Source organism: Apus apus, chromosome 16 (genome assembly GCF_020740795.1).
Source record: "Apus apus isolate bApuApu2 chromosome 16, bApuApu2.pri.cur, whole genome shotgun sequence".
NCBI classification, from domain to species: Eukaryota; Metazoa; Chordata; class Aves; order Apodiformes; family Apodidae; genus Apus; species Apus apus.
The window spans coordinates 7,436,420-7,454,267 of NC_067297.1; the positions used below are offsets into that span (position 1 = coordinate 7,436,420).

The 17,848-nt window shown below is 43.4% G+C and overlaps 2 protein-coding genes across 2 annotated transcripts in view; both read left to right on the forward strand.

Moving 5' to 3' along the window:
• Positions 1-13,530, forward strand: part of LOC127391486 (uncharacterized) — a 32,139-nt gene extending 18,609 nt beyond the window's left edge. Inside the window, exons 3-7 of the mRNA XM_051634283.1 lie at positions 5,633-5,684; positions 5,785-5,887; positions 7,031-7,194; positions 11,903-12,145; positions 12,793-13,530. Coding sequence (XP_051490243.1) covers positions 5,633-5,684; positions 5,785-5,887; positions 7,031-7,194; positions 11,903-12,145; positions 12,793-13,530 — 1,300 coding nt within the window. The remainder of the gene's footprint in view (positions 1-5,632; positions 5,685-5,784; positions 5,888-7,030; positions 7,195-11,902; positions 12,146-12,792) is intronic.
• The window catches only part of DGCR8 (DGCR8 microprocessor complex subunit), a 1,090,394-nt gene that overhangs the window by 248,104 nt on the left and 824,442 nt on the right, over positions 1-17,848 (forward strand). The window lies entirely within an intron of this gene.

The following is a 17,848-nucleotide window of genomic DNA, read 5'->3' on the forward strand; positions in this document are numbered from 1 at the left end:
TGTTTCAGTTGGTAGTGGTGCCTTTGAGCCCCAGTTTCAGGACACCAACCAGCCAAGGAACAAATGCAGAACAGAAAGACCATCCTTCCCCAAGTCTCCCAAGCAAGCTGAGCTGACACTCACTGTGCCTTTTCACAGAGATTCCACAGTCTGACTCTAACCATCACTGAAACTCTGCAGAAAAGTAAACAACACAACAGTATTACCACTTAAGATAGTATTTCCCAGTCTGTAGCATGTTTTATTCAAGGGGCTGCACAGACATTTTAATTCCAGCGCACCTCATGCATTAAGCAGTCAGCTGCACATCCCTTGGACTGCATGGGAAGAGCCAAGAGCTGTGCTGCTGTACCTGTGACTGTCCCCAAATGTCATCTGAAATGACACGGTCAAAAGAACTGATGGTCAGGCTCGGTTGCCGATTTCCAGGTCCTGATACTAACTAGTTAAATGGCCAGCCACTGACAAAAGCATATTTCTCCACTCAATTGCTTTTATTTTCTGTATTTCTTTTCTCTGTATCTATCAGGAGAAAGCTTCTCCATCCCCCAGCATATGTTTGCATTTTTCTTACTAGCTCCCTAGTGAAAACATTTTTGTAGAAACAGTGATTTGTTGAGGCTTTTTTTCCTTCCAAAAAATTCAAAGCAGAGCCCAAGCTCCACAGGTTTTTTGTCAAAACAAACATTTTGCAAATGTTTTGACTTCAATGAAAACATCAGGTAAACTGAAACAAATACTGTTCCTTGCAGGGCTCCACTGTGGCGACTGGGTGTTACAGCATTCATTTCCCAGTGGCAGCAGGCAAGGGCTTTTCTCTTCCTGCATCCCCTGCCTCATCCAACCCAAAAGGTCTCAGGATCACTCAACCACTCCTTGTCACTGAGGTTTGACAGAGGAACATTGTCCTTTTGGAGGCTGCATTTCTAACTCTTGCTGAATAAATGCAAGATACAGGCCATCATACTGGGTACAGAACGTGGGCAAAGTTGTGAAGCTTGAATGTAATCTCTCTTGCTGTATAAAGAAAGTCCTGCTTTCAGGGTCTGAGATTTTAATAGTTTTTAAGAGTTAAACCTGCATGTGTTACATCTAACTAATCTTCTTTCTTTTTAAAGAGCTTGCAGAACACTAATTTAGACCATAATTTTTTGCTAGCTCTAAAGGAAAACGTCTGGTGGAAAATGTCTTCCAGATACCAAATATTTTATTTTTATATCCTTGCCAATCTTCAGAAGAGACAGAAACATGCTCCCTTCACTGTGGCAGCAGTCTGGGCTGATACACACTGAGTAGGGTGTTCTTTCTTCGTTACCCCTATTTAATTTCACTGTAACCATCCATGAAGCAGAGCATTATTCAAACCAAAAAGCACACCAACAATCCGAGATTTCACTTACTCTGGGTAGCCCATTTAGAAAGTCAGGCCATGCTGCTTACACACACAATTTTGCTTTTTGCTTGTCAGATGTTTACTAAATAAACCAATATTCTGCTCTTGCTAACCAACAGAGAAAAACTGAACACATTTTTTTTACCCCCAACACAAACATTCGCATATTCTGGTCACTGCAAATACATCCTCCTAGGGGCCCTGTGATGCAGAACCAGATTAGATTTGCTTCTTGTAACACCAGCACTTGTGCTTTTTCAGTGTTCTACAACTCCTTTTAAAGGAAAATAAACCTCAGTCTACTATTGACTGTATATAAATAGAGACCACCCTTAGTCCTTTAGCCTCCCTAAAGGACATTTGCTATCCCAACTGCCTGTATTCCCTGCATGCTGTTCCAGGGAGGCCTTGATTAAAATACTTTATTTCTTGTCAAACTTAAAGCATTTAAGTGAGATGTGACACATGTGGAAGTGATGCCATGACCTGTGCTGGTTGGAGTTCACCTACACTTTCCAGCTGTGGGGCTTTTAACACAGCTGAGTATCAGATTACAGAGGCCATTAAGCACATCTGAACTTCAAGTTTGAGCCCACAAAACTCTATTTTATGGTTTTTGCCCTAAATAAAGGCTTGAAATCAGGTGTCAAGTGTGTCTTAGCCACTGCCTATCCTCCCTGCAGAAAATGGCAGGGCTGCAAGGGGTGGGCTGATGGGAGAAACAAAGAAGCTTAGTACCACAGCATGCTCAAGAAATGGGACCAGCCCTCTAAGGAATGATAATACTAAGTGTGCCTGGAGTGGGCCATTGCAAAGGATGCTGACAGTAGCCTTCAAGCCCTCAGCCTTGTAAATTTGCCTTCCACTTTCTTTCCTCTGTACTTTATTTGGTCCTCTGGTACCAGGTTTAACTATATTCCCACCCCCTCCCCATTTCTATCTGCTGCTCTAGCTCAGCTAAAAGTAGCAGGCTCTGTCTTGCCAGGGGTAGATGGCCCGGGCTGGGCTTGGCACCTACTGCCACTCCAGTGCACCAAGTTGTCAGCAGTGTCTGCTCGGGCTCATTGCATTCAGCCAGGGCAAAGCTCTCTGGGGAAACTCCAAGTCTCTGCCACACTGCAGCTTTTGTTTGCTGTTTGTGGAGGGAATGAAAGCTTTAGTTGTTAGTTGGCCAATAATTCTAATTACTTTTGGCCATGAGGCCTGGTCTGAGTAATGGGGTATTTTTTATTTTCTTACCCAAGCCCCAAGAACAACAGGCACATCAGCCTTATTTAATTTTAATCCCATCCAGTGCAGTCAGACTTTTGCTCCATGGTTGCAACCCATGGATTGCAACTGCATTTCATATCTGCATGGCCTGCCAGTGACCTGTTTCCAATTACTCCTGCCTCCCTGTACAGCTATTCCATCAAGCCATGGTGTGCTGCCATCTCTCCACATGCCAGCAGCCCTGCCAGGCACTGACTGCAGCCTGATTGTCATCTGGGGGTGACCCTTTTCCTTCACACATAGTGCCCTCCTAGAGACTCCTAGTCACTTCTGGGATAAAAGCAGACTTTTCCTCTGCCATCTTTGTGCTAGGCACAACCTCTCCCTGCCTGTTGCACCTGTGTCCTCCGTTTCTGTCCCTCTGCAGATCAGGCTGGTCTAGCTGGAAACCTAAGACAGCCACAGGAGATGTAGTCCAGCTGGAGAATGAGCTAAAGAAAGACTAAGATCCCCAGTCCTCCAAACTAGCACATATCTCCAGGCATGGTGGCAGCAGCTCTGAAGAAAAATTAAAAACTTATAAAAAAAAAAATCTCAAGTTTCCACCAAAATTATTGTCAGAATGTAAAAACTCATACCCTTTGTGTGCGTGTTGGTTTTTAATGGATCAAAAATCAAATAGTTCTATATCAAATAGTTTCAGTAGAAATCAGGCACTCAATACCTAACATAGGATGAAGGAAGAAAAAGTTAAAATGGGGACATATCAGCCAGTTATCATATTTTATCATAATTCAATCTTTGAGAATAATAGGACTCTTCCTTCTCTTATTGCCCCTTATTCTACCATACTGGCACAGAAAACTTGTCTTTGCCAGGGGCACCTTACTATCCTTTTGGTTCGTTCTGCCAAAATGCAGCGTTGACTTCAAGGTAGTTATGGAGCCTGTTAAATATTGTAGAGCACAACATTTATAAAGAATGGCAAGGAAAGAAGCCAAATGGATGTAAGGTATTTCAGTTTCTCAATGCAGAACATGCTCTGACTATCCTAGTTTACCATGGCTGTCAGTTGCCAAGATATTTAAAATTAATATTTCATCTTTTCAGCTTTGTCCCACAGAATATGAATACCTTATAAATGGGTCAGCTGTATACAAGCATCTGAGGAACATATTTTTATTTGTGCTTCTAAAAAGTCAAACATTGTGTTTGTTAAGTCATGCTAAAAGTTCAAACAACAAACCCAAAAGTGAGACCATGCAGATAACTAACAAGTCTGAGTTGCCAATGCCTGGTGTTCAGTGTGGAAGAAATATGTGCTAAATTGTGTTTTCTTAGAGGAGAACATTCCCTTAGTGCTCTTTAATCCCTGGGTGGGTATACTTCAACAAATTTGCTTGTAACATGCTAGTTATTTGAAACAAGAATATTTCATAGGAATATATCAGATTTGATTAAATTTTTGTCATGGGTTTTGGCAGGAAAGAGCTGGGAGGAAGGGAAGAGATTTTTAAAAATTAATGCAATGCGGAGGAAGGAGGGAATTGCACATAGCTCTCTCACCATCTACCCAAATGCCTTGACCACCATACTAATTCATTATCTTAGGGCATGTTTTGCCAGGTCACTTCTGCCAAAATGGTTCTGATGCCAAAAAAGAGCTTCTGGTTTGTGTGTGTGGGAAATATTCACACACTCATTTTTCACTCCAAAGTATTTCCTACTTGATTTGATCTTGCTTGGTAAGGCAACACCACTCCTACTTGGAAGCCTTTTCCTGCTTCCTCTCCCTGGATAAGTGCATTGAGGAAGAGCTTCTCGAGTTCCTCGGAGAAGCCCAAGTAGTGACTAATGCCACTGCCTCTCCAGGAGCAACAGCTATCCATCTGTACCTCTTCTGGATGAAATTCAAGTGCCAACTCACTCTCCTCTTTTTCTATAGTCTCCTCCATATTCCCTAGGAATGGGCTGGGGGTGTGTCATAGTTTTTTTCCTCCCTCAATTCACTTGTCAGTCACCAAGCATTTTCTGAGCAATCCAATGATACAGTGAAGGAGTGAAACCCACCATGCCCAAGATGGAGCAGACACTGGCTCCTGGCCAGCCTCATCAAGTGGCCTCCGAGTCCCAATTCTTAAAAACAAACAGTGATTAAATGTTGACTGAAAACTTGAAATCTTGGCTTCAACACATCACTATGAAAAAGCACTTGTATGGAAGAGATTAAATGCCTTAAAACAAACCAACCCCTCCAGCAAGAAAAGGAAAAATGCCAGCCAACAGCACACACAGTAGGGAAAATCGTAACTTGGGTCCCATCCTATCTGGTCAGGGCCTTTATGCTCCCATGTGTCTCTGCACCATCCTATGGAGAACTGCTGTAACCAATGAAAACACACTTGCCTCAGTCATCACTTTTGTCACTGCCAGCCTCTCTGTGACATCTTCACATCTTATTCATCCAAAAGCCAAGAACACTAATTGTTTCATAATTTCAGTTTTAGTAAAAATGTGGAAAAGATGGTTAAGAATGTGCTTTTGTCTTTCAATAAAACGTTCATACAAATGAACAACATCTGATGCTCTCTGCTTGCTAAATATAATCCAGCAAGCAATATTGGCTGCACAGATGAAATATTCTGTCTAAGAGGATAAGAGCTTCTCCCTGCCCAGACCAAAGGCAGGATTCCAGTCCTGCTATTTAGTTACTGACATGAGACAGCAGCCGGCAGGGGGAGCCTGGTGGGGCTTGGCAGAGGCCTGAAGTCTATTCCCGCTTTTGCAGGGATTATGGGAAGAAGATGACAGGTCCTTCTCCAGCTGACTTTCCACTACATGAGCATATAATTTTCTCCCCTGGCCTACAGGCCTTGTTGTCCTGAGCCTTGGCAAGTATTTTGGATGCTCCTGTAGGCAGGAGAGCTCATAACCTGCTGGAGGGGCACAGCTGAAACCTTCTAATCTGTGGATCTTTAACTCACTGGTGGGCTTGTTGTTGTTGCTGTTGCTGTCTCTCCTTTTCAGGCAGAGAACGTGCCCCAAAAGGAGCTCATCCAACGCATGCAGTGACCAGGAGGTTAGTGCTAATGGCTTCAGCAATTTCTGTTTCTCTCTCTCATATTGGCTATTGCAATGTTTATCTGATGATGTTTACTGGGGCATGTTCCGAGTTGTAGAATGGAATCCAGAACTCTGCTGTCGATATCAATGAGCTCCAGCTGGTGGTGCCAAGTCGGGAGAATGAAAACAACAACCACTCTGTCAGCCGGGAGCAGGCGGGTAAGCACAGGGCAGTGGCGGGAGCAGGGCAGGGCAGCTCCTGGCCAGTTCATCAGATCTTCCTTTCTTGGAGTCCTCAGTGCCTTGCCCATGCACAGCTGGAGAGCAACTTCACAGCAGAAAGCCTTTGTTGTGGGAAACATCCCTTGCTGCTCTCCCTGGTAGGGCAATTCCCCTGGCAAGGAGCTCCAGGACTCTGCCAACAAAAGCTGTCATAGCACATGGCACTGCAGAGACACTGGGTTAGCAGAGCAAGTGTGTCTGGTCCAGGCTGCTACAAACAACTTATAATGATCTGTAAATTGTGGAAGAGTTTAACATGCCCTTTGGCTAATCTTGTCCAGAAATAATGAATTTTACAGTGCTTACATTGGCTTTGCACAACTTTGACTCCTGGAGGTAACTTTCTAAATAATGTTGTGGATGAGACTGCATGAGGTGACCTTAACTTTACAGTGTGTTTCAAGAACAAGAGTCCCCCAGCCAAGCTGCAGATACTGTCACCTGCTGCAGTTCTGAGTGACAACATATGAACTGTGTTGGTGCCCCTTTTGGTTGGTGAAGGCCAGCAGGGAGCTACTTCATTTAGTGTTGCTACACACCCATCAGTTTCCCACTAAACCACCAGCCAGTACACACAAGTCTCACAAGAGTATCTTCCTAATAAGCTAAGTCTGTGCACCCAACCATGACAATTTCCCCTTTCCTTCTATCAAAAAATAATTGAGGAGGTTGTGACTAGAGCTTTCCTGACCTGGACCAGGTGAACAAGCTTTGGGAACACATCTCCTGTGGCTGTCCCTGGAGGGCAAGGCTGCCCATGGGAGCAGCTCAGCTCCCAGTATTAACAGGGATAAATCAATACAAATAAAGAATGAGTTGAGCTGATCTGCAGCATAACCCCATGTGTTTAGTATATTTCAGTTTGGTTCTGTCTTTACTGGAAAGCAGACCCAAGGGTCTTCCTCCCATTCCATTTTGTTTTTAAAAGTTTGTTGTTTCAGGAGAGCAAACTGTTGGCTTGAGTTTTATTCTGGCTGGTGTGTCAGTTAGAGTCTGCTCTAGTTTGTCTGAGAAGAGGAGCAGGGAACAGATGTTTTGGACACTGGCAAGCTGTCTTTATTGATTTTTCTCCTTTCTCAGTCCCTTCCTGTGGTGGCAGCACAGAACGATCTCCCCAGGACACTGACCCAGATGTGCCCTCCTCCACATCCGCAGTGACCACCGAGACTGGGAGTGATGAAGTGTTTATTATTTCTGCTGGACCTGGGGCCAGTGGGCTGAGCTTTACCACATACAGAATACAGGTAGGAATGCTCTTTGGCATCTCTAGAAGCCCAACAAGACACAGGATGCCCCTCTTGGACAGCACTTGTCATATCTGTCCATTTATGCTTACTGCCCACTTTGCAAGACAGGTAGTGACTGAGCCAGGCAGTCCTCCTAAGCCTTGAGCTGAGCTACCATCAAATAATGTGATCACCCAAACCACTATCTTCCCAGCTGTGAGAAGAGAAAGTTCAGAATCTGCCCTGGAGTTGGTAGGTGATAATGCAGAGGCCTGCCAGCAGGCCATAGGACCAGCCCTCAGAAGTGGGTTAATTGGCAAAAATGATGTTCCATTAAAAACATCACTTGTAGCAACCAAAGGACCAGGCAGTCAGACCTGCTCCTGCCCACTGCTCCCAAGTGGCCAGGGAAGTTTCTCAGCCTATCAGAAAGCTATTGACTTGTCTCACCAGGCTGAGGTGAAAATTAACAGTATATTCCCCAAAAATCAAGCACCTCAAGTGAGAGCACTAGGGTCCTTTCAAATACACACACACAAAGCTCACTCAGCTCAGCAAGTTTGCTCTTATTTTAGCTCCTTCCCGTGGTCCTGATCAAGTATTTGTTTAGACACAGATAATAGCTCAGCAGCCTCAGGTCTGCCAGCTCTACAACTCAGAGTAGTGCCTGACAGAGCACCTCCAGTACCAGCCTATATTAAAGCCTTTCCCAGGCCAATACTCCCCTCTCCAGCGCCCTCTTTTTTTTTTTTCCACAAGAGAGACAACCAACACAAGGAACCCACATGCCCCAGGGCAGTCCCTAGCTTCAGTCACAGTTCACAAAACAAAAGCATTCTGTATCCCTGCACTCAATGAGGAAACTAGCCAGGAGCTGGGCTGCTCAGGATTTTCCTATCCTGATGTAAGACACTAGGTAAGCTTTTCCTCCAGTTTAGCCACATTAACAAAAAATGGGAAAGAAGGAAAACATCTCTGGTGCTTTCCCCTGCCTGGACCCATTGCCTTCTGCAGGACAGGGCACTGTGGGCTGTGTCTGTGCCCAAAGCACCTGCACGACTTTCTCCTCTAGAGCAGAGAGAGCTTCACCTGGTGGCAGTCACAGACAAACACAGCTTCTAGACCGGGAGTAAACCAGTTTTCCTTCCTCTTTTCCTCACTCTAGTCAGAATGAACAAATACATTCAAGAAAAACATTTCTAGTCTGCTGTCCTTTCTGCAAGCAACCTAGCAGAGGAAATACATACATACATACATATATATGTAAAAATAAAACATGGAGTGATAAACCAGATCTAAGTGAACACAACCCAAAAAATGAAAACTATTCACCACATTCTTACCTCAGGAGGCACCTCCTCCATAATGTCCATGCTGCTCTCAAGTGAGTCAGTGCTCTCAACCTAATCCCTTAAGGAGCACAAATCTACCCAGGAAGGTGAAAGGACCTTTTAAAAGGCACTGGGTCTTTCCCCACAGCTGAAGACTGTTGTCTCCAAAGGGGGTGGAAATTGAGCACAGCAGGCCAGCTACAAACCTGCACTCTAATGGGATTTCCTTGGTGCACCTGGGTTACTCAGGGTTACTGGACGTTAGAAATACAAACATGTTTACAGTTTGATTTCTAAATGGTTATTTCTAGGACTTAACATGCAGCTGGCCAGCCAGCTCCTAATTCTAGCCTCTGAGCCCTGCAGAGGGTCTGGTGCCCAGCTTTTGTGGACCAGCCCTAGGCAAGGAGGATGAGCTGTCCACTGGAGTGTGAGCACTGTCCTGGCAGCTGCTAAGAAGTCACCCTTGTGTGAAAAAACCATGTGAAAGCCTGAGCCTTTACAGTACAGAAAATAACGCTGTCAGACTCACTTCACCCAAAACACTCAATTAAGCAAGCTATAAGGAGCTTTCATTTAAAAAAAAATATCTAAACCTTTATGAGAAATGGCGTCTGGCCACTTGGTCTAGAGCCCCCCAGGAAGTATGAGCCTCAGTTCCACTAGGCAGAAGCTAGTGAGAAACTTTTAAAATCCCTTTGAAGAAATCAATCCCCTGTCAGGAGGCAGGAGCTGGGAGAGCAAACACAGATCTCTGTTCATGGAGTAGCAGGAGGAAACGGAGGGAAAGATGCTTCCAGGTGCCTTCTGAGGTGTCCTCCAGGAGGGTCATGGCTTTCCTAGTCCCATTTGCTCTAAGTCATCGTTCAGCCTTAGGCTAATTTATAATTATGACCTCTGACTGATATTCAGACATTACAAGTTGCAGAAACTCCGATGCGAAAGTCTGAGTATTATCATTGAGATTTAAGAAACGTTTTTCTTAAAACATTTTTTAAAAATCCGAAAATACATTATTCATCTTCATCGCTACTTTCAGTATATCTGTCTCAAAACCAGTCACTAGCTTTTTACACTAGTTTGGAGGTAACTATAATAATATTAGAATAATAAATCCTCAGACAGCCTGAAGAGGCTTCTGAGAAGACATCGGGATTATAAACTTATACATAAAGATTGTTACTTTAATAAAATCTGAGAGTAAGAGCTTAATATTGAAATAAACTCATCCAGAGCCTGAAACCTCTACCAGCTTCCTACTGAGATGTGCTTTTTTTCTGCTGTTGTAGCTAATTTCTTGTCTCTCTGCTCATCCATTTCCATTATGATATTTTAACTAGTTTATTTGATTTTACAGAAACTTGAGAGATTCAGTTTAACAGGAATAACAAATGACAAGTTTCTGGTTTTCAGGACTTCTAAATCCAGGACAGAGTGGGATTTATTTCAGACTCTCTCTAAAGACTATGTAAACTTTGGGAATGTGGATTTTGCATTCTTCTCATGACAATCATATTCACACAGCTGAAAATTAAAAATACATGTAGAGTTGAGGAACAGGGGGCTTATATAAATAACAGGTGAAGTATTAGAAAGAATTAAAGGAATCAGAGAACAGTCAGGAATTCTTTCACTTTTCTGGTTCTAAACCCACATCAATATTAAGGACAAAAATTGTGATTTGAAACGCAACATCAGAATTTTTTAAGTAAGTATGGAGGGAGTCGTGGTTTGGGCCCAACACAACAGCAAAGAACCAGCCTGTGGCCTCACTCAGCTCTCCCCTCACACACACTCCCGGATGAGGAGGACAAAGCCCAACGAGAAGCTCATGGGTCGAGACAAAGGACAAGGATAATAATTTAATTTCACACTAATCAGATGCTCACAGGACACAGACACAAAGCGCAGAGCTTAAATACCTTACCCCCCACCCCTCCTTCTTCCTGGGCCCAACTTACTTTGTTCCCGGTTTCTCTCTCTCCTTTGGAGTCAGTTCACAGGCTGGTGGCTCCTGCTGCTCCTTTCTCAGGAAGGATTCCTTACAGTCCTCCCCTGCTTCCCCAGGGGAGAGAGTTCCTCACGAACCTCTCCTCCATGAGACCCACAGTCTGGCAGTCACGGCTGCTTCAGGAACAGGCCCCTCTCCTGGCCCGGGGGCCTCCACAGCTGCATCATCAGAGTCCACTGGCCACAAAATCCCAGTCCACTGGCCAAATTCACCCCTCCTGGCACTCCCAGAGAACGTCCCACCACGTTCCTCCACGCATGCAGCAGGACAGCTGCCATCTCGCCATAGACTGCAGGGAAAACTTCTGCCTGGGCACCTTCCTCCTCACCAACCCCCGGCACCTCCACCCCAGCGCTGCCTTTCACCTCTGCAGCTCAGCTCTTCTTCCTAACCGCTCGCTCTGCTCAGGTGTTACAGCTGCTCTTTCGTATGTTAATGGCAGAGGCGCATCTATTGTCCCTCTCACGGCTCCTTGGCTGGGTTCGGAGCTGGGGCAGCTCCTCAGCTTCTCCCCGGAGCCACCCCCGGGGCCCTTCCCCTGCTACCCAAAATCCCGCCAAAACAAACCAGCACAGAGATCTTTAGAAGTCATCTACAGTTCACTCCCGTGTCAACTCTGCTTACACACAGAGCTGGTGACATTGGTTTAATGCGGTCTTACCATCTGATTATGCCAATTTTACACCTGTCTGGATGTCTTGTTCTATTGCTAGAGCACATTTTCCACCTGAACAGCATTTCTTATGTGAAATGAAAATCTCCTTGACTCCAGTCTGGGCCTCATGCCTCATGTTCTATTCACCAGACACTGAGAACAATTATTTTCCCTTTCTTTTAGTTCTTTTAATTCTCTTAATTCTATTAATTCTTCCCTAACACAGAATAAGGAGCAGCACTCAGCTCAGTCTTCCCTCCTGAATTGTGCATTTTTGACATTTCTAATTCTTTCATTGCTTGCTTCTGGATTTCTTTGAGAGGGCTCCATCCCTGCTGAACTTTCTTTCCCCAGACAGGCACATTCAAGAGCCAAGCAGAAAGGAAGAAATGTTTTACACAGTGAAGTTTACTATTGTGATCTGTCAGGTATCTACAGTAAAATAAAGCTGTAGGCATTTTACGTATTTGGTTAGTGAGAGTGGTGGGATTTTGTTTTCCTATGTAACTGAAATTTCCCAATTCAGTGTAAAACCCCAGACTGGTGAAGCAAGGTCAAATGCAGGCAGCACACTGGAAGAGCAATGAGGAGAAGGTGCATGCCTGTGTCTTCTCCTGAGAAAGGAACTACTGAAGAAATCTGTCACTTGCACTAGTAGCATATTTTTAAAGTGTTTTTAAAGCCTTTTGATGTAAGATACTATAAATTATCTTTATTTACTCTTTTCAGGACAAAAACCTAAAAAGAAGTGTCACAAGCCCAGCCTCTGTGTCTGACTGGCTGACTTCTAATCACACTGCAGGAGCAGATGCTGCTGAGAAGGGGAATGTCCAGCAGGAAAATCACTGTCCCAGGCAGCGTACCTGGAGTGCCCGCACTTTCCATGACTTCCTGGCTCCAATACCACAGCTACAGAAAAAATGGTGTAGCTGGACCACCAACAGTCCCTTCACAAAGCTGGCTGACAACAATGTAAGTCTTGCAAGGAGGGGAGGAGGTGGTGGTCGGGGTCTGTGCCCCAGCACCCCCAGCTGCTTGCCAATGGGACACGCTTTCCCTGCTTTGCCTTTCCAACCTGCAGATGTGATCCATGTCAGTCCATCTCTCGTGGTGTGTGGGAAGCCCATCTGCCCAACTATATCGTCATTCATTCAGGCTTTCCTGAGCAACTAAGAAGCTGTATTGGCCAGCAATTATCAACTGGTCAAGAAATGATCCCCAGACCAGAAAAACATTTTGAAGTGCCTTCAGACTGGATTCTCTCATTGAATGTTCTGACATGTACCTTTTTTCCATAGTTGTGCCTTAAATTTATTTTCATTGCTGTATTCCTATTGCATTCTGAGGAGTCCATATGTGTGGGAGGGTTATCTAGGTCTCACTGACTATAATAATCAAACCAACAGCTTGTAACAAAGCTAACAGAGGATTATTCTCCTTTTTGAAGGTAATATCATGGGGCTATTACCTAATTTGAAGGTAATATTAATTTTTGCTAATGAATGCATCTCACCTCTAACGTAACAAGGAATTTTAGCTTCTAGTTCCCTTGGGATCCAAGTTTCTCAAGACAGCTGCTTTTCGCAGCACATCTACCTATTTATTATTATGTTTTGCAGGGTTTCCCTACAGCAGCAAGATGTCAAGGTGTCCCAACCAGAAAGGTCATCTCAGCCACTGAGATAGAGGGTGCATCAGAGACTGTTTACTCTGACTCATCTGCCAGTAACGCCTCCTACCCCCTCACTCTGTCTGCACAAAGGCAACGGCAGCTAAGCTCCAGTAATTTGAAGAAATACAGGTTTGGGAACCCTTATTTTGGATTTTTAGCCAGTTCCCCTGACAGCAAACATGTGAAGTCCTTGGATCCCTCAAGACATCTAGGGGCCACATCTCCAGTTAACAACCAAAGCCCCAAAAATCCTCTAGAAAGTTCCAACCCTCTGAAAATCAACTTGGTAAATGGCTCAAAAATGAAGGAGCTTATGACAGAAACAGATAAAAACAAGCCAGTTTTTGTTATTTCTGAAGAAGGAGATGATCAGCAGCCTTTGGTCCTAGCAGAGCATCTTAATCAATGTGGAGATCATCTATCAGAGCAAAATGCTGTGTATGCTCCAGCAATGCCAGATAAACAGCCGGTGATTCTGACTGTTGAGGGGAACAGTTCTACCAGCCTCAGAGCAAATCTGCCCCTTTGGGCAAAATCCCCTGGTTTATACAAAAGTCACGAGAAGGCCCCTAGCTCTTCCAGGGACCAGCAGAGCTCATCAGGTGTAGATGCTAATACTACTGAGACCTCACAGCCCTGTGAGACCCTAGCTGCTCCTACAGTATACCAAGCTTCAGTTCAGTGATGCCCTCAGAAAGACTGAAACACCAGTTCACAAAAATAGAGGCAACAGTGTTCAGAGTGGAAACTGTGCCAAGTAGTTCAGCATGGAAGTCATAGACGGATGCAACTTTAAGAGTGGTCTTTGCTTCCTACCTGCTGAGACTGGGATTATGACTACACATACCATAGTACCACACAAATATCTTCCCTTATGCTCACTGATCTCATGTCTCTTCTTCTGCATGGAATTCTGATGTGGTTTATATCAGAAGGCATCCTCTGAATAGATACTTCAGACTGCAGAGTACTTTTTCTGGAATGAGAAATGAAAGTCATCTGAGCTGGTTACATCAGGGTTCATATCCGGAATGTAGTGTCACTGTGGTATCATTTGAGTCTTTCAGCTGGGAGCCAGGAGTTAAATTCCATGTGTAGGTATGCCTGTACAATCCAAGCCCTGCCACGCCCAGGGTAAGAATTCAATCATGCATGTTTGCATACAGTTTTGTAAACTTGATTTTAAGCATTTCATAACCTCTGCACTCTAGCACAAAGTTACCAACCATTAGCATCTCTAATACTAAAGACCATGTTTATCTGGTATCCTAACTCCTTAGAGAAGTGAACAGACAAGCTGAGCAACCTGACGTTACTTCTGTCTTTGTTAGAGCTACATAGGCTTGAAACACCTCAGTCTACTACATTTTTAAGTGACTCCTCATGGCAACAGGAGCATGTGTACAAAAACACTGAAATAGTAGGAATACTCTTCAGCATCCAACACTTGGATCTCTGCAGCTGCTCTGATCCTATATCCACCAGCTATTTATTGCTGGTAACGCACATTGACTAGAGAACCATTTCCCTTCCTTTAGCAGGCAAGACTTAAAAGACAAAATGAAGTGGGGCAAACTTGGAGTGCTCATTTTCTTTAGAAATTAACTACTAAGTGGCTGTGCCTCTCTGATTATCCAGGGCATTCAATGGAGCACTGAACCAAAGGGAAGCCTGCTGGTCCTATTGCCTTTAATAACCCCATCAGTATTTTAACTGCCTCCTGGTGATGTTTTTCCATCTTTGCAAAACTCCAGCATATTCAGTCCACAGCTTAGAATTATTTTGCTTTCTTAAGTGAAAGAAATTCCCTATGAAGCTGTATTTTGCAGCTGACACAGCACATTGTTTTAAAGCAATAGTATGTCATAAAACAGGTGTCAGAAAGAAATCTGTACAAGTCTTTCCCTGTGTTAGCTACAGTGTGCATTGAGTTATCTTAATCCTTCTGTGTGAAGGCATTTAAGTCTGATTCCCAAAATATGTAACTGAATTATTTATGATTTCACCTGCTATTACAGCTTCCATTTGCCACTCACTAATGTCTGAGATGGTAATGCAAGATTGTAGGGCTTGCCTTATATTTTGTGTGTGTGTTTACGTGTCTACGTAGACATAGAAGCCTTGCACCTGGTAGCAGTGGAAGCAAAAACATATATACCCTTTAGCAGTTGACTCAAACATGAACAGCAAACAAGCCTCCACATCTGTTATTACTAGACTGTGCTGAGTAGTTTTGAAGCACCAAAGTCTGGCTCCAAGTTGTTTGGGGTTTTTTTGCTGGTTGTTATTTTTTAAAATTAATGCTACATGACTCAAAAGGGAAGAGTTAATATATTTATGATCAAGAAAATATTTACAGGTCTTCAGTACTCTTAATAACAACTTCCACTGCATTGCATTAATATACATTGTAATTCAGAGTCAATGTTCTGTTACTTAGTACATTTCTAAAGACTGAAGTACTAAAATCTACTTTTGAAAAGTACTTGTGTTCAGTTATTGACAATAGCTGCAATTGAAGGGCTGGAAAAAGGGGCTTTTTCAATAAAAGCATGTTTAACTATTCGTTTCTATAATGTAATGACACTTACTTTGTTTATTTTGATGCAAGACTAAATTGTATGGGCATTGCCTCAGAGCACCAGCCCATGGCACAGTGTGCACCAGTACAGCAACCTCCTAGAAGTTACTGCCATGGAAAGAGGACCAAAGCTGCTGCATCAGTCAGTCAGCAAACCCCCCCAGGATTAGATCCTCTTTGATTTCTCCTCAATAACCCAGAGAAGTAATAAGGCAGTTGTTTACCTACCTGTGTAACCAAAGAACAGTTTTTTTTCGAAACCTGTGAAGACTGCTGCCAGAGGCTGGTTTCTGGGGGAGTCTGGAGTCCCTTTCATGTACTGCTTATCTCAACACTGTTCCTCTTCCGTCATTGCCTGCTGTAGCACCAAATCAGGTGTTATGTCTTCAGCATGGACTCTATATATAATGTTAAGAGAGGCCCTCCTCTTGAGAACATGCAATATGGAACAATGCTGCTATTCCTCAGTCTGATACACCAACTATTCAAAGGTGGTGTCTTCTGCCACATAACAAGGGGTAATGGTTTTAAACTGGAAGAGGAGAGATTTAGATTAGTCATTAGGAGGAAATTCTTCACCATGAGTGTGATGAGACACTAGCACAGGTTGCCCAGAGAATTTGTGGATGCACCCTCCTTGAAAGTATTCAAGGCCAGGTTAGATGGGGCTCTGAGCAACCTGATCTAGCGGGAAGTGTCCCTGCCCATGCTGGGGGGTTGCATCTAGATGATCTTTAAGTTCCCTTCCAACTCAAACCATTCTGATGACACTGAAACCTAATGCCTAACTGGTGCATGCTGCATGTGCACAGAGACCATCCCCTTGCTACTTGTCAGCCCTGGGGAGCCAGCAGAACAACCTGTGGCAGAATTAACCTGAAGCTCCTTGACTTGCCTTTTAAAGTTCCTAGTAACTGCTGAAGAGGTACTCACATTTTGTAGCTTCAAAAACATTTATAGAAGATTGTCCTCCTCTTAGAGCTAAAAGGAACTGTTTTGAAATTCTCTTTTTTGTTTTTCCACCCTCAGGAATAGAAACAGCTCCCACCCCCACTCTCCAAAAAAGTCATAGCAAAAACTTCAGGAATTCTGAAAGCTCCAAGTGGAATAAAGTATTACTTGTGGCATTTATTTTGTTCCTAACAGCTATATTACTTCTGAGCAATATGCTGCCACTTTTTAATGACAGAAAACCTTCCAGCTCATGCTTGGGCCCTGGATTCAGCTGCACCTTTGTGGTCATGCAGTGTACAGCAGCAAGAGGGCTAAGCATGCTGAACACTTGCTGAAGAGGAGGAAAATAATTTCAATCATAATTACATGGGTAAATAGCTAACAAACAGAAGGAGTATTTTCAGTAAAACTGGATTTGAATAACGTTCACTTTAAACTAATTGTTCTGGAATATGTTAGGCAATCCCTCTAGCCACTATGTTAGGTAAATAGGACAAAAATATATAGGCATTCCCTGTTTTTTCATTGTTTAAAGACAGTTTCAACTTAAAAGCTGGAGGCTATACAAGCTGACCAGAATCCTGTGTGCTGCTTCTTACAGGTGGCTAAAATGGTTGAGAATGGAGGCTCCATGGGAAAACAACCCAATACATTTAACATGCAGCTAACACAGCCTAACTTTGAGGATTCAGAGTAGCAAGCAAAATCCATTTGGAACTTCCTAGCAGAAACATGACCTGAGGTTTCCTTTCAGAAATGTAACTTTTCTTTAAGAGCAGCTGCTTACAGATCATCCTACTCACAACTGTTTGGTTTGTGGTTTTGTTTCCATGAGAAGGGCACATAAGCCATAACGAAACACATTTGACTCAAACAGTCCAGTCAGCTACTAGATTTTATTCTAAACAATTAAAGATTAATTTGGATTGCAACGAAAGAAGATAAATCCTAAGCCAACACTTACCTAATGAAACCAAGCAAGTGAAACTCAGCAGCACTGAAAATAATACCCAACAGAGACCAAATATAGCTTGAACATATATTCATGGTCTGTCTAGAAATGTCTTTGATGTTAAACCTCATATGGCACACTTAGCATTTTCTATAATTCATTTCCTATGGAAACTAATGAGCTTAAGGGTGAAATTACCTCATTGAAAGTCAAAATGGTGAAGTGTGAAAAAAAGAAGGATGACCTGAAAAGCAGATTTAGAAGCAATCTTTGCATATTAAGCATTGCTGTGGGAAATAGTATAATTAGTTTTCTTCAGAAGTTTTTCCTTGGAATTGTGTAAGTGGTATTTCAGCTCCCAAACATCATGCAGAAAGAATGTTAGATATAATAGGTGGAAAAAATGCAAAATCCCCACACATTATTTTTAAAACTCAGAGATCCGTTTCCTAACTTCCAGTAACACAGTGACTGCTGGTTTATTTTTAGAGGACAGGCTGTACAAAGTAAGGCCCC